Source organism: Ceratotherium simum, chromosome 22, assembly GCF_057802395.1.
Source record: "Ceratotherium simum simum isolate JZ-2026a chromosome 22, ASM5780239v1, whole genome shotgun sequence".
In the NCBI taxonomy this organism is placed as follows: Eukaryota; Metazoa; Chordata; class Mammalia; order Perissodactyla; family Rhinocerotidae; genus Ceratotherium; species Ceratotherium simum.
The window spans coordinates 18,329,635-18,356,810 of NC_141921.1; the positions used below are offsets into that span (position 1 = coordinate 18,329,635).

General features: G+C 45.3%; 1 protein-coding gene across 14 annotated transcripts in view; it reads left to right on the top strand.

Annotated features, from left to right (window-relative positions):
- The window catches only part of SCMH1 (Scm polycomb group protein homolog 1), a 217,333-nt gene extending 190,443 nt beyond the window's left edge, over window positions 1–26,890 (top strand). For 9 of the 14 annotated variants that reach the window (XM_087446160.1, XM_087446165.1, XM_087446172.1 and 6 more), the window contains 5 exons: window positions 2,094–2,294; window positions 4,304–4,495; window positions 15,828–16,022; window positions 23,963–24,105; window positions 25,695–26,890. In XM_087446160.1, the coding sequence (XP_087302286.1) occupies window positions 2,094–2,294; window positions 4,304–4,495; window positions 15,828–16,022; window positions 23,963–24,105; window positions 25,695–25,820 (857 nt within the window). In that variant the 3' untranslated portion in view covers window positions 25,821–26,890. Of the gene's footprint in view, window positions 1–2,093; window positions 2,295–4,303; window positions 4,496–5,022; window positions 5,178–15,827; window positions 16,023–23,943; window positions 24,106–25,694 lie in introns of those variants that run through there. The other 5 variants (XR_015555782.1, XM_087446167.1, XM_087446166.1 and 2 more) reach the window with 5 other exon arrangements.
- Window positions 26,891–27,176: the final 286 nt, after the last annotated feature.

Below are 27,176 nucleotides of genomic sequence, written 5' to 3' on the forward strand. Positions count from 1 at the left end.
TTTTCATAGACATATGTTTTCATTTATTTTCATTAGTCTTCTTATCTCTTTGAGGTCTTGCATTTTTTTGTGTGTGTGTGAGGAAGATCAGCCCTGAGCTAACATCCATGCCAATCCTCCTTTTTTTGCTGAGTAAGACTGGCTCTGAGCTAACATCTATTGCCAATCCTCCTCCTTTTTTTTCCCCAAAGCCCCAGTAGATAGTTGTATGTCATAGTTGCACATCCTTCTAGTTGCTGTATGTGGGACACGGCCTCAGCATGGCCGGAGAAGCGGTGCATCGGTGCGCGCCCAGGATCCGAACCCGGGCCGCCAGTAGCGGAGCACGCGCACTTAACCGCTAAGCCACAGTGTTGGCCCAAGTTCTTGCATTTTCATGTTTTGTTTTCAGCAAAAGAATCAGATTTTGACATCGAAATCCTAACTATTTCTTAAGAGACTTCAACCAATCCTTCTATTATTAGAACTACCTTCACACTGACCTCTAGAGGCACCTGCCCATTCTTGGGCCTTTTGTGAATTATAAGATGGAACAGCTTGGTTCTCATCATTCCCCATTCATGGTTAAAGATTCAGCTTTCTTGGGTTTGCTAAGTCATTTGCTGCTTTGCCAGTGTGTTTTCCAGCTTCCAAAATTTTATGTTGTCTCCTCTCATGTTATCTGGCTTATTTTAGTAGGTTTTAGGAGAGAACAGAGTTAAATATATATTTCAATTCATCTTGTTTACCTTTTTCTTTTTTTCCTTTCCTTCTTTTTCACGTCACACCTTTCACATCCTGCCTCCTCCCTTTCTGTTTCCCATTTTCTTCTCTCCACCTTGCTTCCCTTTAGAATTACAGTGATAAAGGTGGAAGAGTCCTCAGAGAGAATCTGGCTGAGCCCCCTCGTTTTACAGATGGTAAACCTGAGGCCCAAAAAGGACTGCAGTCCATCCACAGCCTACAAAGCTACTGCGCTTATCTTTTTTGCCTTTAATAGCAAAAGAGACTTTTTTCCCTCCTACCTCTTCAGTTAGTGAGCCGTGACGGTGTGAGAAAGAAGGGTACCCCCTTACTCAACTGGAAGCCAAGAAGGCAGATCAACAGAGAGAGTGTCATAGCTGACTAGGCTGTTGTGGGTCCTCTCCAGAGACCAAGGAAGCAGCTCTGTTTGGGACTTCCTCTTTCTCCTGTGCCCACCCTATCCCCTACCCTACCATAGTGCCAGATGGAGGGTTGCAATTAAGAGAGTGCACAGCTGGGGCCGGCCCCGTGGCTTGGCGGTTAAGTGCACACGCTCCGCTGCTGGCGGCCCGGGTTCGGATCCCAGGCGCGCACCGACGCACCGCTTCTCCGGCCACGCTGAGGCCGCGTCCCACATACAGCAACTAGAAGGATGTGCAACTATGACATACAACTGTCTACTGGGGCTCGGGGGGAAAAAATAAATAAATAAATAAATTTTAAAAATAAAAAAAAAAGAGTGCACAGCTGTCTTGACAGGAGAAACTACTAAAACAAACAAATATATAGATGAGACCACTCATGTTTTTCTTTATTCCATTTTTTTTCTATTTTTACTACTTTCTTTGGACCTGAGTGTTGATGTAGAAGATAACAAAGGGACTCCAAGGCCCAGAACAGAAAGCAAGCCAAGTGGCCAGTGGTGTGACCATTCTAAGTCCAAGGCCAACCACACACACACAAGCACACCCTTGCTAATTGCTATAGCCCCACAACTCCTTACACATATAAGGTAAGAGATACAAGATTATGTGAGGCAACCAAGTACTAAAAATGAAAGTATGTACGTCTGGGAAACTGTTTAGATTTTCTTTTCTGTGCACAGAAGACAGAGTGCAAGTTCTGTGCCTTGGCTTTTGGTCTGGGCTGTTCTCCCAGGAGGCTATGTTCCCAGAGCCTTTGGTCATGCAATTTGGGCTGGCAGCAGCTGGGTACAGCCACCGTCTACCCCCTCCCAGTGTTTCACCAGCTTAGCAGCTGGGAATCCTGCTAGGGACCAGAGGCCAGGGTATGAAAGACAGAAGAGAGCACTGTTCTTCCACTTCTCTACCCTGGATATCTTTAAGCTTCTTTGATTCTGTCTCATGCAGTTTGTATTTACTTGAACAAGAATGGCAACACAGGCCCCCACCTAGATAAGAAGAAGGTGCAGCAGCTCCCTGACCATTTTGGGCCAGCCCGTGCCTCTGTGGTGTTGCAGCAGGCTGTCCAGGCTTGCATCGACTGTGCTTATCACCAGAAAACTGTCTTCAGCTTCCTGAAACAGGGCCACGGTGGTGAGGTTATCTCAGGTAAGCACCCTTGGGCTGGGCTGGCCTCCTAGCCAGAGGGGCAGGCCTTCTCAACTGGCTGATTTCTGACAAGGCATCCTGCTTCCTCCTTCACACCTGTAGACTCTGGAGAAATGGGAAGGTATTCCATTCCTCAGAGAGTCCTGATTTTCAACTCCCAGAGCCCCTCTGAGCCTTATGTGTATCTCTGCCAAGTAGAATACGCATGCAGACTCTACTTAACTGAGCCTCTAAAGAGACTCCTTTCCCATCTACCTGCTTAGCCTCTCCGTACAAAAAATATATGAGTGGGTTGCTTTAAAGACATTCCAGAAGAAAAAATCCAGAGGGGGCTATATTGCAGCAACAGGAGAATTTCTCCAGACTGCCACAGCCTCCCACCTGGCTTCAGGGAACCACAGAACTCTTCTCTCATACTTTTGGCTTTTTAGCTTTCCAGTGCTAAGCCAGCCCTGATACAAGGGAGTCGAATCCTGGGGCAAAGTGGAAAGAACCATTCCCTTTTTCTTTCCTGCTATGAGAGTCAACTACGTAGTGTTTTTTTGTTTTCACTGAGAATATTCACTTTTTCTGCTGTGCCCTAGTTCTGTTTCAGTTTTCCCTAAGTCCAAAACCCTATTCTTTTTTTTTTTTTGCCAAGGAAGATTTGCCCTGACCTAACATCTATTGTCAATCTTCCTCTGTTTTATATGTGGGTCGCTGCCACAGCATGGCTGATGAGTGGTGTATGTCCACACCTGGGATCCAAACCCACAAACCTGGGGCGCCAAAGCAGAGTATGCTGAGCTTAACCACTAGGCCATGAGGCCAGCCCCCAAAACCCTATTCTTTACTCACCCAACCTATGAAGACTTGACCTAGAGTCTTTCAATCTTAACTGTACACTACCCCATAATCTCCTGCCCCTTCCTTCTAATGAGTTGCAATATTCAGCCTCAGAAAACCCGGCTTACATGGAAGACCCCATAAATAACCCAACTATATTCTTTTAGCAAACATTTATTGAGCCCTTACTATATGTCAGAGGTTATTGCCAGACACTGGCCAGGGGTGGGGGAGAAAAGAAGATGACAGGCTCAGGCTCTGCCCTGGTGGAAAAGAAAGAACATCTCACAGCTAACTGTGAGTGATGTTATAATAGAGAAATGTGGACAGGGTGTATGAGATCCCAGATGAGGGAGTAATTGGCCGTGTGGAGGATGGAGCAGGCAGGGAAGGAATTGTTATAGAAGGCTGAGGACTGCATGGGAAATCAAGCCTCCCTCTCCAGGACCAGGCCACTGCCTGGTCTCGCCTTTGCTTCTGTGCAGCAGTGCATAGGGACCTGGCCTTCTTTACTGCCTCTCTTTAGCTGCTATCACCTACACCTCCTTTAGGGTTCTTCCTCTCTCCCAAAATTGGCTCCCAAGAGTGACCTATCTCCCCATTTCCTTGCTGCCCTGAGAGACAAATGCAGAGGCCTTTTGCTTTTTAAGGATTATACAGATGCTTTTTGAATAGAAATAGATAGGGAGTAAAATAAAGCCAAGCATGGAATAGTTCCAAATGTTGCCAAAATTCTAGTGCCCATATACAACCCAGATTGGCCACCCAAACCATTGCTGGCAATAGCTGTATTCTCCTCTGTTGCTCAGCTTCTCTGTTCTTGGGCAGTTCTTACAGAAACAGAACCCTAAATGAACAGATTTCCTGGAGCAGGTCCAGCCAATTGATGGAGCAGATAGAATTATGTTCACAGTTGTTTTCACAGGTTGGGTAAAATCATTCCAGAGCCTTGGGTGTAACAGACCTGGCCTGGCCACTCCCATTATTTCAAGCCCTTTGGAGTTGGAGGCAAAAACCAAACCCTCAAGGGAGGGAGGTTAGGGAGGGAGAGAGGAAGCCTGGGCACTGATTGCCTCTGTGTAACCAGGTAAGCCTGAGGCAAGTAGTGGGCTGGACTCTTCTTGCCCAGCGCTGCATTGCACTGCCAGACTGACGTGCTCAGCCCTGTTTACTTAACTCCACAGCCGTGTTTGACAGGGAACAGCACACCCTCAACCTCCCAGCAGTCAACAGCATCACCTACGTCCTCCGCTTCCTGGAGAAACTCTGCCACAACCTTCGCAGTGACAATCTGTTTGGCAACCAGCCCTTCACACAGACTCACTTGTCACTCACCACCACAGAGTACAGCCACAGCCACGACAGGTATCTACCAGGTAGGAGCTGGGATGGGGTTTGGGCTAAGAATGGGGCGCAGGGCTAGTGGCAGCACCAACAAGGCCTCAGACCTGCTAGCCTGGCACCAGCTATCCACACATCTGGTTTTCTGTCCCTTAACTTTGCCATGTCTGGGACTTTTTGGTCTCCTCTGATCTTTACTCTGGCTTCAAGATTTTGTCTCCTATCTCTAGAATTGACCTTCTTTCCTCTGGATTTTTATCCCTAGAAAAAGGTGGTTCACGATTCCCTTTCTGAGCTCCAGGCTGCATGTGGAGCCACTGTGAAGTCACAGTACATCTCCCAGTGTGAATCTGGCAGCAAATCCTAACATGGATCTCCCTTGCCAGCGGGAAGGTTTAGTCTCAGGCTACAGATTGAGAAATTTGCTCCCTGGTGATTGGCCATCCACTCTTTCCTTTGGCACGTGGCCCTAACTCCTCAGCACCGCCAGTCTAGCAAGTCAATTCAAGTTCCTGCTGTTTCTAACTAGGCTGGAAAATAATTTTCTTAGTTAACATACCAGACCCACAACAGGAAAGCGGATGCCACGTGGCCGGATCAGTGACTAAGCACTTCCGAGGAAGGTTAAAGAGTGAGTGGAACTCGGCATCTCTAATCTGGAGTCCAGGACACAGCACGACAGGGAGGGAAGGAAAGCTCGGCCCTAAACGTAGCAAGGTAGGTCGTTGTTGAGAGAGGGAGGAAAGGCCCTTTAAAGGAGTCCTGTGGACCTTGTCCTGGCCAGAGGAACAGAGAGGTGGTGCTGTCCGTGTCGGGGCTGTGCTGTCTGCTGATGGGGGAGCATATATCTGAAGGGGGCTCCTGTCTGACCTTCTACACGTCTTGTTCCCATATTGCCTTCCCTATTGTCTTTTCATCATTGTTTTAACAGAATCAATTCTGATAAAAGTGCCACTTTTGAAGAATGTGCTCAGGGAAGTGACTACTCACCCAGCCCAGCCCCGCCTCCGTCTATACTTCTGCACCCAAATGAGCATGGCTTATGTGACTTGAGAAAACATACCTGAATTTCAAATATTCCTTGTGGGCCCCCTGCAGACATATCTGTGACCCCTTCAGTGATCCTTTTTTTCAGAGGGAACTTTTTCTCACCTAACCTGCTCTAGATTGCTTTCTTTCAGCATTAGAATCTCTGAGAACAGAAAAAGGCGTTCTTTAGTTAGAATGCTGCACAGGGAATCTGGGCTGGGCATGGTAGAGTTGGTGCAGACAAAGGCAGGTTGTTAAATATCCCCAGCTGTTGGCATTCAAGAACTCTAAGCTGTACTTCAGTAATGAAAGTTAGGCCTACCTGGGATTCTGGAAGAACGGATACAGGAGAGGGGCTAGCATGTCCTTGAGTGTAGCTGCTAATCTAAAGAGATTTCTCAAAGAAAATAGAAACTCAGAATTCTTAAATGGAATATTGTCATTAAGAACTAAGAGAAACGTACAGGTAGCAACATGCAGACTGGTGGGGTGTACATCATGGGCCTGCAGTCATCAAGGTAGTTTGGGATTGGGGGTATGACCTTTCCTGGGAATTCTGTTCCAGTTTGCATTTCTCTGATTCAACTACCAGGTAAGAGGAAGCAAGCTTTAGCCACTCTTCCTTCTTGCCTCGCCAACTAAGAAAGAGACAAAGCCCAGGGTTATCACATTCCACCAGTGGCTGCCTCCACTTCCCTTCTCTCCTTTTCAGACAGATTCAGCCAACTCTCTGTGCCGTCCTGTGCTCTCTAACCTCTGTTTCTCACAATGGGTGCTCAGCAACTTGGCTGCTCTCACCCTAGTTTCTATTGGTGTCCCTGAAATGACCCTTTTAACTATGTCCGGACAAGACAGAGCTTTGCCTAGATTTCTCACTCCTTCATGCTCCCTCTCCTCAGTTACCTTGTCTGCCTACCTACCTACCTGCCTGCCTTACTGACCCTTTGCTCCACCTCTGCTCGTTTATCATTTTCTGGACTTTTTTGATTATTTACCCAAACCCCTGCCAAAGACAGCAAAGGCTGTCTTTTGCTTTGCCCTTTGGATCTGGTGTTTATCACTCCCACCTTTCTTCCTGGCTACACACATCTGCTAGTTCGACATCCAAAGGCGCCATCTCTGTTATCTAGGTGCTTACTGGAGCCCTCCCGCTATGGCCTGTCTCTACACTGCCCTACCCCATAGGGTCTTGACCTCACTGACCGTGCACTTCCAATATAGCAGATAGTCACCAAATGCAATCACATTAGGCTTCCTTACCTAAATTGAGTCTCACTTTTTTCCTCCAACATTTTATTTTGAAAGGTTTCAAACCTACAGAAAAGTTGTACAAATAGTACAATGAGCAACCATGTACTCTTCACCTAGATTTACCACTTAATTTTTTGTAATATATACTTTATCTGTTTCTCTAAGTATGTATACATATATTTGTATCTTTATATTTTTTGTTTATTTACTGAACCATTTGAGAGTTGACTGCAGATGAGAGACTTGATCCTTAAATACTTTTGTATGTACCTCCTAAAAACAAGGAACACAATACTATTATCACACTCACGAAATTTTACATTAGTAAAACCTACTAGTTGATATGTATAGTCCATATTCAAATTTCCCCAATTATCCCAATAATGTCCCTTATAGCTGTTTTTTTTTCCCTAATCCAAGAGCCAGTGAAGGATCATCCACTGCATTTAGTTGTCCTGTCTCTTTAATTTCCTTTTATCGAGAGCAGTTTTCCAGCCTTTTTTTTCCTACCTTCCATGACATGACATTGGCTCTTTGAAGAATACAGGCCAGTTGTTTGGCTTCAGGACGTTAAAGCATTTATCAAACACTTACTCTGTACCAGATTCTCTACTGGACTCTGGGGAGGCAGAGGTGAAGCAGGCTCGATCCCTGCTCTGAGCGAGTTCCCAGCTGAGAGAGGGAGATATAGGTAAACACGTATGTGGTAAGAGCATGGAACAGGCGGGAGTGATGAGCAAGAAGTAGGGTGAAAGAAGAGATCAGGGAAGGATTCCTGGGGGAGGCAACATCAGATCAGAATCCCTGCTTCAACGTCACGTACATGTCTGGATCAAGTAAGAGGCTTGTGAAGATTAAGTGAGAGGGAGCTCCCTGCGACCCTCTAAAAAACTGACAGTATTAGACAGGAGATAGTATTAATTTAGCTGGTCCTAGTGGCTATACATTTTAGCTATAGTTGAAAGCCACCCAGCATTAACCTCTGGGTCCGCTGTTTTGGGATTGCCTGGGTACCTCTCTGCTGGAGGAAGTGGTTCGTTTGTCCCATGACAATAAGTTCCTTGTGCTTGTCTTTCTAGGTGCCATTCAGGTCTTCTGGGCTAGTTATAAAGTCGTTCTCCTGCCAAAATCCCAAAATTCACAGTGATTAAAGACAAATGAGAACTGTAAAATCTCTTAGGATGCCCCTTCATCCCCACACGTTTCCTCATAGAACTATCAGAGTTATAAGATGACTCAAATGTTCATAATTAATTGAAACTGTATTGATTCCATTATTCAGTCAGACAATCAGTTAGCACAGTGTTTACCAAGCGCACGATGCCAACCTCTGATTTAGGCATGGAGAATTCCATTGTAAACTAGGAGTCACAGAGTTTACAGCCTGGTAAAGAATACAGACAAATAAGCAAACAGTTATTTCATGGGGATGAGTACTTTAATAGGACAAGTTCAGAGTTCAAAAGTTCAAACCAGGCGTGTCAGGGAAGACTTTCCAGAAGAAACGATATCTAAGCTTGGACCTGAAGGAGTAGGATAATCAGGTGAAGATGTCACAGACCCAAAGAGATGGAGGAGGAGAATGATGAAGAATGTTCCTGTTGACTAAGTAGCGTGTGAGACTATGAGGAGCAAGAGGGAACACGACTTGTCTCAGAGGAACTGAATGTCCAGTACAGCTGAAATATGAAGGAGAAGAGAAGAATGTGAAAGACAAGGCTGGAGTGGTAGGCAGAGGCCCAGTCATAAAAGATCTAATGAACCGTGTTGCAAACTTTAAAACTATATCATTGAGCAGTGAGGACCCATTGAAGTGTTTAAAGCCTGGAAAGTAACATAATCAGATTTGTGTTTTAGAAAGCTCACTCAGGATACTATGGGAGAGTGGATTGGAGTGGAGCAAGACAAGTAGGCAAAGAAATGAGTAAGAGATTTTTGCAGAACTCTGTGAGTCCTCCTAGATTTGAAGATTATCCTTTCCTTTGGTATCCAAATCTAAATAAAATAAAATGAACCCCCATCCCACCTAACCTAGAAAAGGTTACATTTTCCTGGTAGTTGCCCATACGTCTATCTCTGAATTCCTGCTTCTGATTCAGTTCTTAATCCCTTCTTTCCCTGTCAACTCAAGTAGCTGATGGTCTCTCTCTACAATGCTTTGCCCCAAACATTTGGTCCAGTTCCTCATCTGTCATTTTTCTAAGGCAAAACTAACACAAGGCTGTTAAGTGTAATAGACTTATACTGAAGTTTTGGGGGAAAAGAAGGTTAATTACTGCAAAGAACAGGAAGCAATTTAACATTTTTGTTTCATCTTCATGTTTATCAGCTGTCAGTAGGAAATCCCTTATTGGCCTCTTTCACCTTAGGCCTCAGCCTACTGCCATTTTCTGGGACCCACTCAAGGTTTGGGGGATTCCATTTCTCCTCTGATTTCTCTATTCCTTCCATCCCATACCTCCTCCTTTTCAAGCTATCAGAGGCAACTCCAAATTAATTTATGGGGAAAAATAATTTCATTTCCTTCTATCTCAGCTTTTCCCTTGTACAACAACGTACGTGTTTTTCATAACCAAAAGTACCATTAGTGTAATTATCTAAATGGAAGAACCATTTAGCTCAGATTTATACTTTTAGCAACTCAGAGAACAGAGGCAAAAGCTGTGGATGGAGAGATTTGTTCCATCTGTTCTGTGTTCCCTTTTTCCACCTTCCTGTAGATTAATGCAGTTTTTTATGATTCTGTTCTATTTCCTCTGTTGGCTTATTAGCTATAACTCTTTATTTTGTTATTTTACTGATTGCTTTAGTTTATATTATACATTTTTTTACATATCACAATCTACCTTAAAATAATAATCATATCCCTTTACATATAGTACAAGAACCTTACAGTCGTATACCATCACTCCCACCTTCTGGCCTTTGTGCTATTGTTATCATACATTTTACTTTTACATATGTTATAAATCCCACTTTACATTGTTATTATTTTACTTTAAATAGGTAATTACCTTTTAAAGATTTTTTTTTAAATAAGAAAAAATTCTTTTATATTTACCCTTTTATATACAGTTACCATTTCTGGTACTTTTCATTCTTTCATATAGAGCCAGAGTTTCATGTCATTATCTTCTCTCTGCCTGAAGGACTTCCTTTAACATTTCTCATAGTTATGGTCTACTGTAGTTGAGTTCTTTCGGCTTTTTGAAAAGGTCTTTTTTTGCCTTTGTTGTTGAAAGATACTTTTGTTGAGTTTAGAATTCCAGGTTGACTTTTTTGTTGTTCAGCTCTTTCAAGATGTCACTCCATTGTCTTCTAGTTTGCATTGTCTCTGATAAGATGTCTGCTGTCATTATTTGGTCTCTTGTATGTGTCTTTTTTCTCTGGATACTTTTAAATAAGTTTTTTATTTATCATTGGTTTTAAGAATTTGATTGTGCTGTGCTTTGGTGAGATTTTCTTCATGCCTCTGGTGCTTCGGGTTCACTGAGCTTCTTGGATATGTAAGTTTATATTTCCATCTAATTTTTTAAAAATTATGCCATTCTTTCTTCATATATATTTTCTGTCACCTCTCCTTTGGGGACTCCAATTAGACATATATTAATCCTCTTGAAGTTTTCCCCACAGTTGACTGATGCTTTTTAATTTTTTTTTTTTTTAGCCCTTTTTCTGTTTTATTTTGGATAAATTCTATAGCTATATTTAAGTTAATTAATCTTTTCTTCCGCAGTATCTAATCTACTCTTCTTCCATCCCATGTATTTTTTATCTCAGACATTGTATTTTCATTTCCAGAAGTTCAATTTTTTTTTTTTGTCAAAAAAATAATTTTTTTGGTTTATTTGATTCTCTGGTTTGTATCTTTGTTTCTTATATTAACTAATATTTGATCTTAGTTTTATTGTTCTCCTTGTAGAAGTTCAATATTTTTATACCTTCAGTGTCTCTGCTTAACCTGCTCAGTCTTTGCTCTAACTTCTTAGACATATGAAATATAGTTATGATCACTTCTCCAGTGCTCTGGCCTGTGAACTTTAGCTGCCTTAGCGTACCTGGTCTCTCAGCCCCATCTCCTCAGCTCAGGGAGATCACTGGGCTCTGTCTGATTTTCCCTTTCTGCACTGTGCCCTGGAAACTCTCCAGACAGTAAGCTGGGAGCAAGCCTAGGGCTCACCTCGTTTGTTTCCCCTCTTTCAGGAATCACTGTTCTGCACTACCTGATGCCCAGTGAAAACTATCATTTCATATATTTTGTCTTTTCTTTTAGTTGTTTCAAGCAGTAGGGTATATCTAGTCCCTGCTACTCCACCTTAGCTGGAGTGGAAATCCAAAATGAATCTTTAGGGCCGGCCCCGTGGCTTGGCGGTTAAGTGCGTGCACTCCGCTGCTGGCGGCCCGGGTTTGGATCCCGGGTGCGCGCCGACGCACCGCTTCTCCGGCCATGCTGGGGCCGAGTCCCACATACAGCAACTAGAAGGATGTGCAGCTATGACATACAACTATCTACTGGGGCTTTGGGGGGAAAATAAATAAATAAAATCTTTAAAAAAAAAAATGAATCTTTAATCTACGTACATCTTATCTCTACTGCCTTCACCATCATCCTCCCTCTCCTGGCATGAGAGAATCTTTCTGGCTTATCTGGTCTCCTTACTACCTCTCTTCCTCTCTGCTCCATTTTCTATTTTATAGCCCAAAGACTCTTCTTAAAGCATAAATTAGATTATCGCACTTGCCCACTTAAAACTCTTTAGTGGCATTCTAATGCACTTATAATAAAATCCAGATGCCTTTCTTTGGTTTGCTGAGTCCTGCATGATCTGGCCCCTGCCTACCTCTCCAAACTGATCTCTTTGTTCCATACATTTTAGCTACACAGTTTTTCCCCCAGTTTCCCTGAATATTCCAAGCTGCATTCTACCTTAAAGTCTTTCTGTATGCTACCAGGCAGCAGCCCCTAGCCATTGCACCAGGGAACCTACAGCAGATCCTTTCCCATGATTAGATTCTACCCAACCACATCAGTTTCTTAGCCTTTCCAGTAGAATTCTTTGCATGTAAGGGGTAAGCTGGGTCCTGACCATATTTGTATCCTTTGCAGTTTTTCTTAGAGAGTGGATGTTTAGATAATGCTTTGGATTCATTTGGGGCCTCCAATGAACCCTAAAACCAAGCACATTGTCTGGCACACCTCCACTTGGACTCTTCTTCAGACCACAGCTTAAACATCAAGTTGTCAGGGAGACTTCCCAGGGTCTTCTCATCTAAAAATGGTCCCCTGTTATTTTCTGTCTGAATATCCTATTCCTTTCCTTAGTAATATTTACAATAGTTTCTAATTTTTTTTATCAACTTGTATTTTGTCATCCTCCTAGATGGAACTAGATTAAGTGTTCCATGAGGGGAGGGATAATATCTCTCTCTTTCATCATTCTCAGTATCCATCACCCTAACTGACACATAGTGAGTATTTAGTATTTGTCGAATGAAAGGATAGTAGAAGATATGCAACATGTGGTTCAGAGAGGGTTTTTTTTTAACATGAGACAGACTTAAGCATGCGCAAGGACTGTGCAAGTCCCTGGGTCCTGTGTTGAGGTAAGAATTTTCTTAGATCCACAGCTCTAGTTTCTTGGTCATTCAATTCACCCAATGAAGATGAAAGCATGGTTATGAGCACAGAGTCCTTGCATCTCAAAAGTGGAAAGTACTGTAGAGATGATCTAGTGTCTAGCCCAACAGATGAGAGTGGTCATCTGACCTCTGCTAAAATACTCCTAATGACAGATTGCTCACTATTGCCTTTGGTAATCGATTTTATTTTTGCACACCTCTGATTGCTAAAATACCTTTCTTTTTGAGTTGAAATATGCCTTCTTTTTTTTTTTTTTTTTTGGTGAGGAAGATCAGCCCTGAGCTAACATCTGCCAATTCTCCTCTTTTTTTTTTCTGCTAAGGAAGACTGGCCCTGGGCTAACATCCATGCCCATCTTCCTCTACTTTATATGGGACGCCACCACAGCATGGCTTGACAAGCAGTGCATCAGTGCGCGCCTGGGATCTGAACCGGCGAACCTCAGGCCGCCGCAGCACAGTGCGCACACTTAACCGCTTGCGCCACCAGGCCGGCCCCTAAATTTTGCCTTCTTATAACTCCTGGCCCCTCTTCCTCTCTCTGCCTTCCAAAAGAACAAGTCTACCTCCAGCCCTCTTCCCTTCCCATGACTGCCCTTAGGGCATTTGTCTCCTCTGACTTTTCTCCAGATTATATATATTCCCAGACCTTTTCTCCTTTGCCATGATTTCTAGGCTCCTCACCACCATCCTGGTCATCCTTCACTGGGAACTCTAGTTTTTAAGGTCAGCTTTGCAATGTGATACTCAGAGAAGATCTTCTTCTCACTGATAATAAAAGCGTAAGGGCAAAGTCCTTGTCTGTCTGTTTACCTCTGCATACCTCATACCTTGCATCATGGCTAGCACACAAAGGGTGTTCAACAAATTTTTGTTGAGTGAATGAATGAGCTCCCTCTCATGCTCATGATTCTCATGTCTCCAGCATGTCAACAGCAAGTTTAATTTACGTTGACTCTATGAGGTTAAGGATTTTCGTCTCCATTTTATGGATGGGCAAACAATCCCAGAAAAAGGCAGTGATCATTGACTAATGATCCTGCCAGAAATAGAACTCCAGTCTTCCAGCCCCGACTTCTGACCCCTGGGCCAATGGTTTCAAAGTTTGTTTTGTTTGGCACTAGAACTCCTTTTTTATGAGGGTAAGATTATGTGGAGAGCCCTACTCACTTGGCCTCCCTCTGGAGACCCCCAAGGCTCTGTGGAGCAGAGTTTGAAAGCACTGCAGGGCCGGCCCCGTGGCTTGGTGGTTAAGCGAGCGCGCTCCACTGCTGGCGACCCGGGTTCGGATCCCGGGCTCGCACCGACGTGCTGCTTCTCCGGCCATGCTGAGGCCGCGTCCCACATACAGCAACTAGAAGGATGTGCAGCTATGACGTACAACTATCTACTGGGGCTTTGGGGGGAAAAATAAATAAATAAAATCTTTAAAAAAAAAAAAAAAAAAAAGAAAGCACTGCAGTCGCCTATCCTGGCATTACCCTACTGAGGGCAGCTAGGACCTCATTTGATCAGCTTTAAGCAGACTAGGACCTCCCAGAGCCTTGAGCATGATGCTTCATTTTTCCACTACATGTCAACAGGATTTGCTGACCTTGCCTAGTCCAGGTGCCACCAGTCCGGATTTCAGACCCCTCAACTCACAATCTAGATCTCAGTTACCATTCTTAGCAGTGCTGAGAGGAAGAGACACTTACTGATTTGCATCAGCATCTGGTGAGCCCCTGGCATTATCATCATAATTATTCTTCACGTCAGTTAGCTCACATAAGGCAGGTGATACTGTCCCCAGTCTTTGCTCAGTTAAGTGAGGGCTAGAAAGGTGTGGCTACCCTGCTGATAAATGCAGAAGCTAGATTTCATCTTTTTCTGGAGCTATTGCAGAGAACTTAGGTTTGCCACTCTAACTCTGAATGAAGAATAAAATAACAACTTCCCACCTTTGTAAAGTCCATCCCATTCCATTTTCTCATTTGATATTCTCAGCATGACAGAGGGTGATTTTTCCCCCATTTTACAGACGAGGAAACTGGTACTCAGAGAACACAATCAATTTGCATGGGATCACATACCTCAACAAAGGCAGGAGCCGAGGCCTCCTATTTCCTGGGTTTGGGTTTGGGTTCCTGTTCTTATCTCAAAGAGGAACACTGCTATAGTCATATCTCATAAAAAATAGGAATCTGAAACCTCATCCACAGAAAGAGGGTGGGATATGGTTTAGATATCCTGGAGTCGCAGGGACTTCTCTCTTCAGAACCATTTCTAGAGAAGGGCTTCACCAGTTAAACTCCCCTAAGCTAAGGGTGAATAACTGTCTCATGCTAGGTTTGACTTTAAGCCCATGGTTACCAAGCAGTTTTAGGTGAGTATTAGAAAGTAGTCCTAAAATCCTAAACCATTTTGCCACGGAGATCTTAATGTGTGCCAGACAATGTGCTTGAATTTAGTGTGCATCAGAGGCCCTGCATGCATCCCAAGCATCATCTAAACACCCAATCTCTAGGAAAAACCACAAAGGACAGTGATACGGTCCAGTACTGAAGGCATCCCACATAAGCAGAGAATGCTGTGGCCAGGACTAAGGAGCTGACTTGGTGTGAGTAGAACCCAATCATGAGAAGGAGTCTGCTTTGGGTTCTGTAACGCAGTGATTAGGGGCTGCTACCTGGTTTGGACCATGGCCTGGGTGTAGAAATGTGAGAATGAGTTTCCCTTTACAAAGGCTTTCATAGCTATTCTCTTTTGATATTCATAAGCCCCTTGGAAGAAAAGGGCTTCCCATGTTATAGATGAGGAGACTGAGGTTCTGGAGGAAGCACCTTGCCTGCTGAGTGGCAGAGCCAAATTCTAACCCCGTTTCTGGTCTCCATGCCCACACTCTCACCACTGTACAACCCCAGCTTCCTTGGAATGTTTCTATAGAACAGGCACATATGAAAGGAGAGAGGAAACATAGGAGCAGATCCTTTGCAGACAGGCCTTTAGCCAGGCATCAAGAAGCGTTTCTGAGATGTCCTGCTGACTGAGCAGAGGGTCAGCTTCTAAAGTGCCCTCATCTAAGTAAATGTATCTCTGCTCCAGCACCTCTGTTTCCTGCTCTAGCATCTTACATGTAAGTCAGCCTCTTAGAATAGCTCTATTTTTTTAAGATTCTCCTTATCCAGAAAAAGCATAAGACATCCAGACCAGAAGAAACCTCAAAGACCCTCTAGTCTAAGAGGAAGAGTCTCTAAGGAGATCCAGGTCCAGAGAGTAGCATTGGGCTTGACGAAGGCCACCTAGTGAGAGCCAGAACCATGACTGGTACACAGGCCTCCTGAGACCCAGCCCAGGCCTTTCTGTTTTGCTGCCTCTTGCTTCACCCAAACAGGTACCTGGGAGGCAGTGCCCTGGCAGTCCTTCCAGGTTAGTCCTGGCTCTCACTCTGGTTTTACTGTTTTCCAGGTGAAACCTTTGTCCTGGGGAATAGTCTGGCCCGGTCCTTGGAGCCACATTCAGACTCAATGGATTCTGCCTTGCATCCCACCAACCTCGTCAGCACCTCCCAAAATCTTCGAACCCCTGGGTACCGGCCTCTGCTTCCATCCTGTGGCCTCCCACTGAGCACTGCCTCAGCTGTGCGCAGGCTGTGCTCCAGGGGTAAGCTTACCAGAGTTCTGGCCTTCCTGCCCTCCCTCACTCTTTCCTTCCTTCCTGAGCTTTGGGAGGCCAGAAGGGACTTAGCTCTGTTGCCCCCTGCCTGGAGGTGGGACTGGGGTCTGGGCTTACTGTTGTGCCTGGCTAGACACCTAGGAGACAACTGAAGCTCTGGGATTGGCTTGAGAATAACGGAAACTAAGAGCCAGAGACCTAGAGCCAAAGGGACAGGGGAAGGATTCATTCATTCTTTCATTGGCCATTTATTTGAACACCATCTGTGTTTGGCATGAGGATGCAAAAATCAATCACTGCTTGTCCTCAAGGAGCTCACACAGTCTTGTGGGAAAGACGGACACTTAAGCAGATAATTGTAAAATAACATCTTGAGTGCAGTTACAGAGATATGCTTTGTGTAGTATGAAAACTGCAAGAAGGAACACCCAACCCAAGCTCGGTATCCAGAGGAAGCTTCCTTGAGAAAGCAGCTCTGTCTGAGACTTTAAAGGGTGACTTTATGAATGGCCATATCAGAGGTGGTAGGGGAGAGAGAGCTTTCCAGGAAAAGAATACAGCATGAACAAGGGCAAAGGGATAAGAACTAACACAGATTGTACCAGGAACTATATGCAGTTTGGTATTGCCGAAACATAAGATGTAATACTGTGACTTCAAAGAGAAAAGCCTGGAAAGGTCAGGGGTTATATCATAGAAGACCTTAAGTGCTATGTTAAGGAATTTGGAGTTGATCTTGTAGGCAATGCAAAGCTATTGAAGGTTTTTAATTCGAGGCAAAACCTGAACAGGTTTGTGTTTTCAAGAGATCATTGACAACTGTGTTGAGGATAAATTTGAGGAAGGACAAGACTAGAGAGACCAGTTAGGAGGTTACTAGAGGGGGCCAGACCAGAAGTGATAAAAGCCTTGATTAGGGCTGTGGTAGAAGATTTGTAGAAGAGAAAATAGATTTGAAAATTACTCATGATGTAAATTTAGTCAGATTTGAGGATTGTGAAGAAGAAGGGAGTGGGAATGTCTCCCAGGTTTCTAGATGGGGTAGCTGGATAGGTGGTGGTGCCATTCACTGAGAGAAGGAACCAACCATAGAAGAGAAAGAAGGGTAGGGATCCCAGGTGTCATCTAGGTGATATCCAGCAGGTGGTGGCTCTGCAGGTCTAATTTTCAAGGAAGAGGACTGAGCCAAAGTTAAATATTTAGGAGTCGTGGAGTCATCAGCATATAGATGATAATTGAAGCTGTGGGATGAATGACACCCACTTTCCAGGAGTACATGTAGAATGAAAAGAACAGTTGACTAAAGATCGGATTCCTGGGGACCAACAAAGTTCAGGAGGTGAGAACAGGAAGAGGATCCCACCAAGGAGACAAAGGAATAGTCGAATGTGAGGAAAAACAGAAGAATTTGGTATGGTGATGACCCGGGGTACAGAGAGTATTTTAAGGAGAGCAGAGTACAACAAAGGTTCGGTAAAATAAGGACTGAGCAATATCTATTGGATGTGGTGATGAGTGGGTAATTGGTGAACTTAGCAAGAGCAGCTTGAGTGGTGGTGGAGGGTGGTGAGGGCAGACTTGCAGTGGGTGGGGATATCAAGAAGAATTTGATGAAAAAAAAAAAGATGGTGACCTTCAAAAGAAGGTCTTCTGGAATGGGAGTACATTGAGCATGTTTATCAGCAGACATCTTGAGCCATCCAAGAAGAAGAAATTAAGAATATAGGAAAAAGGAGAAAGTAAGGCCTTGGGGGTAGTGGGAAAGTAGGGATCAAGGGCATAGACAAGTGGATCAGTCTTAAGCCAGAAGAAGGCACATCTTGTTCTCTGAGACTGGAGAGAAGATTGATTGTGGCCATAAGTGAATGGAGAGAAGGCTCAGTAGGGAAGGGCTTAGGAGTGCTGAAAAATTGAACTAGTCGTAAAGAAGACACGAGGAAATGGATCAAGGAGAAGGTTTGCAGGAAACACCAAAGGCCCAGTTATGCTTGGAGACTAGTTTGCCAGTTTGCAAGAAGTATGGTTTTCTTCTGTGGTTCTTAGAAACCTAGATGTGGGGTGAGAAAAGATAGTTTGAGAACTAAGGTTTTATGCTGAGCTAGTAGAGCAAGAAGGGGCAGGGAGTGGGGGAGCATGTAAAGGAATCGATGGAGCTGGAGGGAAAGCAGTTTAGATCATCAACACTGGGTCTGGGCAGGGTAGAAAAGAAACAAGGCTGAGACAAGGCTGAAGGATGGGGGAAATTGTAAGTTTGGTGTGCTAAAGAGCTTTGTGATGTAATGGTTATAGTGGACATAAGTCCCAAGAGAGTTGGAAAAATGGGAGGTGGAGGTCCGAGAGTGGGACGGTTAAAATTCTGAAGTGGAGTTGATGGCAAGAACTGGACAGTGGTCTTGGCAGTAGGTATTTGAAGTAGAGTAAAGGTGAGGGTCACTGGAGGCAAGAAAGCTGAATGGATTGCCTCTGAGGATTATGGCAAGAATTGGGGTGGAACAGAAGGTAGTGAGCTAAGTACCAAAAAATCATCATGTAACAAGGGGTAGAAACCCAGAGATCTATAGATGACAGTGATCAGGAAGAGCAGATGGTTGGGTATATGTTTGGCCTCTGGAGAACATGAGCTTTCATAGGAGAACAAAAGCAACAATTGGGAGACAGGAGAATGCCACCTCCACACCCCCACTGTAGCCTCCTCCAGCCCAGGATGTATGGGGTGTGAAAGAATAAGAAGACTCCGTTAGCAAGGCCTGCAATGGAAAGAACTGACCTCAGGAAAGAGAGATTTCAGGAAGGCTGAGACAGGGGAAGAAGCCTGGGATGCCCCTCCCCAACCCTAACCCCAGCAAGACAGCAAAATGGAGTATGAGGAGCTCTGAAGTTGAGGTAGAGCTGGGAGTTGATTCCCTGCCTTGAGACTTGGGTAAGTCATCTCACCTCTCAGGTCTTCATGTTCCTCATATGCAAAATGGAGATGGTGATATCGACCTGGTCTTTTCATAAGAGTGTTAAAAGGATCAAATGGAAGCAGGGAAATGGGATCATTTTGGAAACTAAATCATTTCCCAAGTATGAGGGAGTTACTGTTATTGTTGTCTTCCCCAAGGCCCTGTTTCTATTAGGTATGCTTGTTGATAGGCTGTCTCGCATGGCACTGGCCTTAGATGTCACTGTTGTCTCCCAGGCGTCTCCCCTCTTCCTTTGGAATATATTGTGAGTCTGTCGGCCAGGTCATGGTCCAGATCTGTTTTGACACCGAAGAACCTCACAAGGCTATGAAAGGATTCTATTTGGTTGGCCCTAGAATTGTTTCTCTCAATTTAGATATTGAGTCTATCCCCTCTCTTATTTCATTAATCCAAGATGATTAGGCATCAGTTTGTTAGTCTGGCCTCTTACGGATGCGCCTCACCTGCCTTAGTCGTTCTCAGACTGAGACACTCTACGTTCCTTGAAAAATAACTGCCAGCTGTGGTAACCCCATTGGATGGAGGAGGAGAACCCTGGTGTAGTCTGTCTGCAGAAATGGGGATAGGAAAAGACAGAGACAGGGCACCAACTTATCTCCTTCTGTCTGGTCCTGGACAAGTCACTTCACTTCTCTGGACCTCAGTTCCCTTATCTCTAAACTGAAATTGATACTTCCTTCCAGGGCTGTTTTAGGGACAAAAGAGCTGACGATGGTAGAGGTTCTTTATGATATTCATATATCAGACCACTCTCCACCACGTTCACCACTACCACCTGGTGCGTGCCACAGTCATCTCTTGCCTGGACTATTATAGTGTCTTTTTTAACTGGTCTCCTTTGCTTCTGTCCTGGCCCCTCTAGAGTCAATTATCAACATAGACTGTGAGAGTGATCCTTTTAGTTGTAAGTTGGTTTATGTTACTCTGCTCAAAACTGATCTACCTTCACTCAGAAAATCCAGTCATTTTTTAGTGACATACAGTGTCCTCTATTATCTGCACCCCTAATCCCCCACCCCATCACACACATACATACACATCTCTCAGATGTTCCTTCCTACCACTTTCTCCTCATTCACTCTACTCCGGCGCACTAGCCTCCCTGCTAAACCTTAAATGTGCCAATCACTCTTCTACCTCAAGGTCTTTGCTCAAATGTCATCATTTCAGAGATGTCTTTCCAGACCACCATATAAATTAGCAAGTTCCTGCTGCCTGCCCTCATGGAGTGTATATTCTAATGGGAGTAGGCTGACAGACAAACACATAACTATATAATAATATTATATATGTGAATATATGTGTGTGTGTGTTTATATATATAATATCAACTCTGGTTTCTCTTCAGATCGTATAAATCTTTCGCCTTTTACTATAATATCATTATGTGTGTGTGTGTGTGTGTGTATAATACTGTGTGTGGGTGTGTGTGAGAGAGAGAGAGAGATTCCTAGCTTCCCTGGGTAGAGGAATTAGCTAAGATGGTCCAAGAAAGGTATATTCATGTGTATGTCTTCTCTCTGCTCTCCATAATCTCTGCAATTGGTTTCTCTCTTAGCATCACAGTGGACTTTTAAGGCAGGGAGAAGTGGCTGGCTCACAGAGCCCTCTACAACTTCCTATCTGCTATCACCTCTAAAACGCCACTGAAATTTCCATGGCGCTAATCACCCCTGCTCGTTCCAGGACACTTCTCCTGTGGTCTGGTCAGTACATGCTTGAGAGATAATATACTGGAGTGTCTTCCCCAGCGAGCAGGGGCTGGGCCAAGCAAAGTGTGCTTTGACTTTTAGACCTGGGACCCAACCCAAAATGAAGGAACATGGGAGGAGATTTTTAGCCTTTGCAAGAGATAGTTGAAGAGTAGATCCCTTCTACTTTCACAGGTATGTTTCAGCTCTGCCACTTAGTTGTGTCAACTGACTGGACATCTCCTGGGTGGTGAGGATACAGACAATGAGCAAGGCAAGGTCCCTGCCTCAAGACAGACATAGTCTGGTGGGGGAGACAGAAAAATACACAAATAACTATTAGATATAATCATTCATTCACTAACAGACGTGTTTGAACATCTGCTATGGCAGACCAGGCACTCTTTTATGTGTTGGGGACTGTAAAAGGCAAACACTCTCCTCTTGTGTGTCTCCCCACTCTCAATACTCTATTCAACACTACTTCACCTCTGACACCAGACGTGTGGGTTCTCCACACACCAAGCAATTCTGCAATACCAGCTGGGTGTCCTACAATTTAACTCAATTCTGACACTATCTACCTGGAGATAGCATCAGATCCCACAGGTTAAGGGCTCAGTCCCGCAAGAATGCACCCCTGCTTCAGATGCCAGTCAAAAGTTCAGGTTGTAACTTGTGCTTCTGACTGACTGGCTGTAAATTGGAGGTTTCCACCATCCCCTCCTCGGGTTAGATTAATTTGCTAGAGTGGTTCACAGAACTTAGGAAAACTATTTACTTACTAGATTACCGTTTTTTTAATAAAAGGATACAACTCAAGAACAGCCACATGGAAGAGATGCATAGGGCAAGGTATGTGGGAAGAGGTGTGGGGAGTTTCCATGCCCTCTCCAAGCACACCACTCTCCCAGTACCTCCATGTTCACCAACCCGGAAGCTCTCCGAACCTCTACCTTTTGAGTTTTTATGGAGGCTTCATTACCTAGGCATGGTTGATTAGATCATTGGACCTTGGTGACTGAACTCAATCATCAGCCCCTCTCCCTTCCCAGGACATTGGGGGTGGGACTGAAAGTTCCAACCCTCTCATCACCTGGTTGGTTCCTCTGGCATCCAGCCCCTATCCTTAGGGGCTCTCCACAAGTCACCTCATTAACATACTCTGAAGTGACTGAAAGGGGCTTGTTATGAATAACAAAAGATGCCTTCATTTCTCTCACCACTTAGGAAATTCCAAGGATTTTAGGAGTTCTGTGACAGAAGGAGGGATGAGGACCATGTATATATGTTTCTTATAAATCACAATATCACGAGGACATAGCAGGGAACAAACGAGGAGAAGACAAATAATAAACATAAATGCATGAAATTATTTTAGGTAGTGATATGTGCTGGGGAAAAAAAACTAGAGTATGCAATTGGATTGAGAGTGACTACGTAGGGAATCGAGTACTTTTACTAGGAGATCAGGGACGGCTTCTCTGAGGAATTGATATTTGAGATGAGCCCCAAATGTTGAGAAGGAATCAGGTATGCAAAGATCTGGAAAAAGGACATTCCAGACAGAAGAAATTGCAGGTCACAGAATAAAAGCACAGCCTATTCAAGAAGCAGAAATAAAGCTAGCGTGTCTGGAGCTTGGCGAGTAAAGTAGGGAGGAGGGGGATGAGGTCAAAGGTAGAAAGGGCCAGATGATAGAGTACCTTCTAGACCATAGGAGTTCGGATTTCATTTCATGTGCAACGAGCAGCCATTGCATTGACTTTTTAGGGGGGATTGACATGATCCAATTAATTTTTAAAGGTTGCTTTGACTGCTTTATGGAGAATAGATTATTAGGGTGATGTGATGGGGGAAAACGTGTAGAGATTGAGCTGTAACCAAGAGATACATGAAATGCTTTGTGAAATAAATTATTTCAGTATTAGGCCAGAAAAATTTCATAAAGGAGCTGGTCCTTGAAGCTGTCAACACAGATAATCCATAATCGATCTATAAATCAAAATTGGGGTAAGTTTATTATATGAGCCAGTTTTGAGGACTATAGCCCAGGAGCACCCTTCACCAAGAAAGGAAGCAAGTGAGGTGAACAGAGTGATTATATACCATCTTGGAACAAGGAACATCCATCACATAGGACAGGAATATCTCTTTTACTGCAATCAAGAGATGCTTTGCTAGTGCAGCAGGTCAGTGGTCACAAGATGAGCACAGCAGATCGGTGGTCATGAGATGAGCTTAGTAGGTCAGTAATTAATCCTTAGTTTCTGAGAAGAAATGCTTATCTATAAAGAAATAGTGATATGGGGGGGAGGCAATATCCCCATCTTTAAAGGCATCATTCTCGGCTTTGGGACATTGTAAATGTTTAAAGCAGATGTACAGTGCATGCTCAGCAGGCCACATCAGGCCTTTCTGGAAAAACAAGGTCAAGCCGAATTAGTTTTAAACCAAATGCCTTCCTCATATACTCCAGTGTATCTTATTGCTTTTGATTTATTCATCAAAGCCAACTCTTGCTTAGCTAAGTTGGAGTTGGTGAGAAGAAAAGGAGAAATTGAAGAGAGAGAAGGGGGCACATTCCAGGCAGAGGGGATGAAACGTGCCAGAGACCTATGGCAGGTGATGATCAAAATACAGAGATCCCAAATCCCACAGGGGAAATGGGAAGAGCTGTATTTGAGCTAAGATTGAAATAAAAGCTCTTAGCAGAGTACTAAATTAACACTGAGATTCCTGGCAGCCAACGCAAAATTCTTTTCTACCTCCTGCATTAGGCCATAGCAAGGGCAACTATTCTCCAAGCCTTGGAAGACGCCCAGGGTATTATCCACCACTTTTTTTCTCCCGAGGCCCCAAGGGTTTGGCTCTAATCTTGCCCTGCTCCCAAGGTCTGTCTAGAAATGGTCCCCAGAGCCAAGGCAAAAGCAGCCTCACCCACATGCCCCCCCACTAAACACAAGTAATCCCCTCACCTTGTTGTTACCCCTGACTCAGGTCCAGGTTGAATCACAGCCTCAATGTAAAATTCCTTCTGACCATTTACAAAATCAGATCTACCCTTAAAGAACAAAGATTTGACTTAAGGAGAATCTCAAGCCCTCAGTCTCTTTGTGGAAAACCCTTCCCTCCCTTAGCTGCCTCCAGTTCCTCTGCTCTGGCACTGCTGTGAGCCTCACCCACAGGGCCTTCGGGACATGCAAGGAGAGTGGCGGGGAGTTACAAACGCGTCTCCACCCATTATGGCAGGTGCCCTCCTGTCCTGCAGGGTCGGACCGATACCTGGAAACCCGGGATGCCTCTCGACTGAGTGGCCAGGACCCCTCCTCATGGACAGTTGAGGACGTGATGCAGTTTGTCCGGGAAGCTGATCCTCAGCTTGGACCCCATGCTGACCTCTTTCGCAAACACGTAGGTGCCCCTGCCTGACCTCTTCCGTGTTCGCTGGGAGTCTTGCTTCTGCAACTTGTAGACTCTTAAAGGGCATGGGCTATATATTTGTTCCAGGTCCTTTGAAACTGAGCACAGGAGACACCATACAAACTTAGAGACAGCATCTTGGGTCTTAAACAGATTCACTGGGCACTGGGTTTAGCTCACTCCTGTAGTCTGGGATCTGATTCAGCCACGTTCCTACTGGGTGTATGTCCTATGGACTCAGTCCTGGGGACAGGCTTGCCTCTTTTCCTTGCTCTCCCATCTGCCTGCCTTGGCCTGAGAATCAGGGACCTCAGCCCAAGTTAAAAAGTCGCTTGCGGGAGCTGGCCCAGTGGTGTAGTGGTTAAGTTTGCACACTTCGCTTCAGCAACTCAGGGTTTGCAGGTTTGGATCCCAGGCGTGGACCTACATGCCATTCATCAAGCCATGCTGTGGCGGTGTCCCACATACAAAATAGAGGAAGATTGGCAGAGATGTTAGCTCAGGGACAATCTTCCTCAAGCAAAAAAGAGGAAGATTGGCAAGAGATGTTAGCTCAGGGACAATCTTCCTCACCAAAAAAAAAAAAATGTCCCTTGCGGGGCCAGCCCAGTGGTGTAGTGGTTAAGTTCACATGCTCTGCTTCAGCAGCCCTGGGATTCATGGGTTCAGATCCCAGGCACAGACCTACACATTGCTCATCAAGCCATGCTGTGGCGGCATCCCACGTACAAAATAGAGAAAGGTTGGCACAGATGTTAGCTCAGGGACAATCTTCCTCAAGCAAAAAGAGGAAGATTGGCAACAGATGTTAACTCAGGGCCACTCTTCCTCACCAAAGGAAAAAAAAACGTCCCTTGCCAAGTGGCCTCCAACTCTCCAACCTCATCAGTCCCCCATCCTCTACCTGCTCCTCTGTGAGCCTCCAACATCTGTTTGAGTGACCATTTGGCTGTTTGGCCAGGGATTGCTCCTGATCCTCCTGCAGTGACCATACTCCTAATGTGGGGCTCAAACCCGCTTCCTCATAGCCCCTTCTGCTTCTGCCCCTTGGTCACTCAGAACAGATCTGCTCCTCTCATTGCTCATTTAAATCTTTCGTGCCAGGTGGATTTGGAGGGTGCTCTTAGATCAAGCCTGAAGGTCTCATAGCTGCTCAGTTAGTGCCTGCTTTGTGCCTAGCTCACACAGAGGGTCCCTGCCACTCAGGAGGGAAGATGACTCACAGAATTGAGGGTCAATATAAAAACAGTCTCTGATAAGTGACGAGTACACTGACTGGGGGGGCTTCCTGGAGGAAATGGAATTGATGCATCTCAGAGGTTTGGGAGGGTGGAGAAACTGCCTCTCAGGCAGCAGAGAAAGGAAATTGGTATAAACGTGTATGAAGAGCTTATTAGCCCAGGGGGTTCAGTAGTAGATTTCGGGGGGAGGGATGGTTGGAGACAGAAGGTGGGGAGAATAGGTAGGCTTTAGTGTCACAGCAGGTTCAATAGACCCCATGTTGCTGGTACTTCCCTGGGTGAACCTGGGGTGGACAGACCAACCAGGCTTCTGATGGCGCCTCCCTCCATCCCCCCCAGGAGATCGATGGCAAGGCCCTGCTTCTGCTGCGCAGTGACATGATGATGAAGTACATGGGTCTGAAGCTGGGGCCTGCACTCAAGCTCTCCTACCACATTGACCGGCTGAAGCAGGGCAAGTTCTGAAGCAGGGAGACGCAGCCTAGACAACTGAGGGCTCAAGCAAATGGGGGCAGTCTTCTCCCAGGAAGGAGAGCCATCAGCCCACTTCCTGGTGCCTCATTGGGGTTCAGGGCCACCTCAGGACTCCAGGAGCCTGTGTGGAGCCACCACTACTACCCCCTCCTGCTATGATATGTCCTTCCATGAAGGACTGAGGAGGTGAGAGTGTGGGGCCCAGGGCTGGTGCTGCTCTTCCCCTCAGCCCTGCCTCAGCTCTGAGGTCTCTCTATATTTATTTCTCAAGCCTGGCCGGCCTCTCACCAGGAGTTTAGACTGAACACCTTCCAAGTGATGGAGGAAGGGGCCGACTCCTGAGGCCTCAGAAGATGGGGCCCTGAATTGATATTTGTGCCCAGTCCCCTTACCACCTGCTGGGCCTGGTGTGGCACCCCATTGCCCCACAACTCCTGCCTTCTCCTCACAAGATTCCCAGAGTCCAAACTCATGGTGCAAACCTCTACCTTTTTTAAAAAAAGATCTTTTCTTATTGTTAATTTATTGCCTCTGGCACTTGGGCAAGCCCTCCAGTTCATACTTCTCTTGCTCCAGACATTGGGTTTCAGGAGGAGAGACACTGCCCTGCCCTGGTCCCAGAGAGGCGTGGCCCCTTTTCAGAGGACGTTACTCTAGGGCACTTGCTCTTTGGGATGGACAGACCCGTAAAGCCTTGACCACATCACTCAGCATGGGGAGGAGAGGGTCCCTGTCCCCTTCCACTCTCTTCCTCCACTGGGCCCCTTTGTAGCCCTGGGCCTCATCTCTGGGAATGGGAATCCCCTGCCCCACACTGTCCCCCACCACAGCTCCTTGCCCTGGCCAGAACTGCTGTGGAAGAAGGCGGGGCCCAATGATTTTAGGCCAAGAAGGCCCTAAGGTAGATGGGAGGGAAGGGTCTCCAGGCCTGAGTCTGGTTGCACCCACTCCACGTCCATATGCTTCCTTATTAAGCAAGTCAGCAGCACAGCTGCCCCTGCTGCCATCTGGACTTATTTTATGTCGATTTGTTTGTTAATAAAAAACAATATAGATGCCAATGTCTTTTTAATCAGTCAACAGCCAAATCACTGTGCCTCCAAAGGGAAGGTCGGTACCCTTCTCTTGGTCTTAGTTTCCTCGTATATAAAATGAGGAGCTTGGACAAGATGATCCCCAGAGGATTCCCCAGAGGCTAGCCTGCGTCATACCCCTTGCCCCGACCAGGGGCCAGGTACTCAAGTCCAGGGCCACACGTCCTTGTTTCTAATGGGGTCGCAGAATAAGGTTAGGGGGCAGCAGCACAGTGCATTATAACCTGAGAATAACTAACACCTTTATGTCACT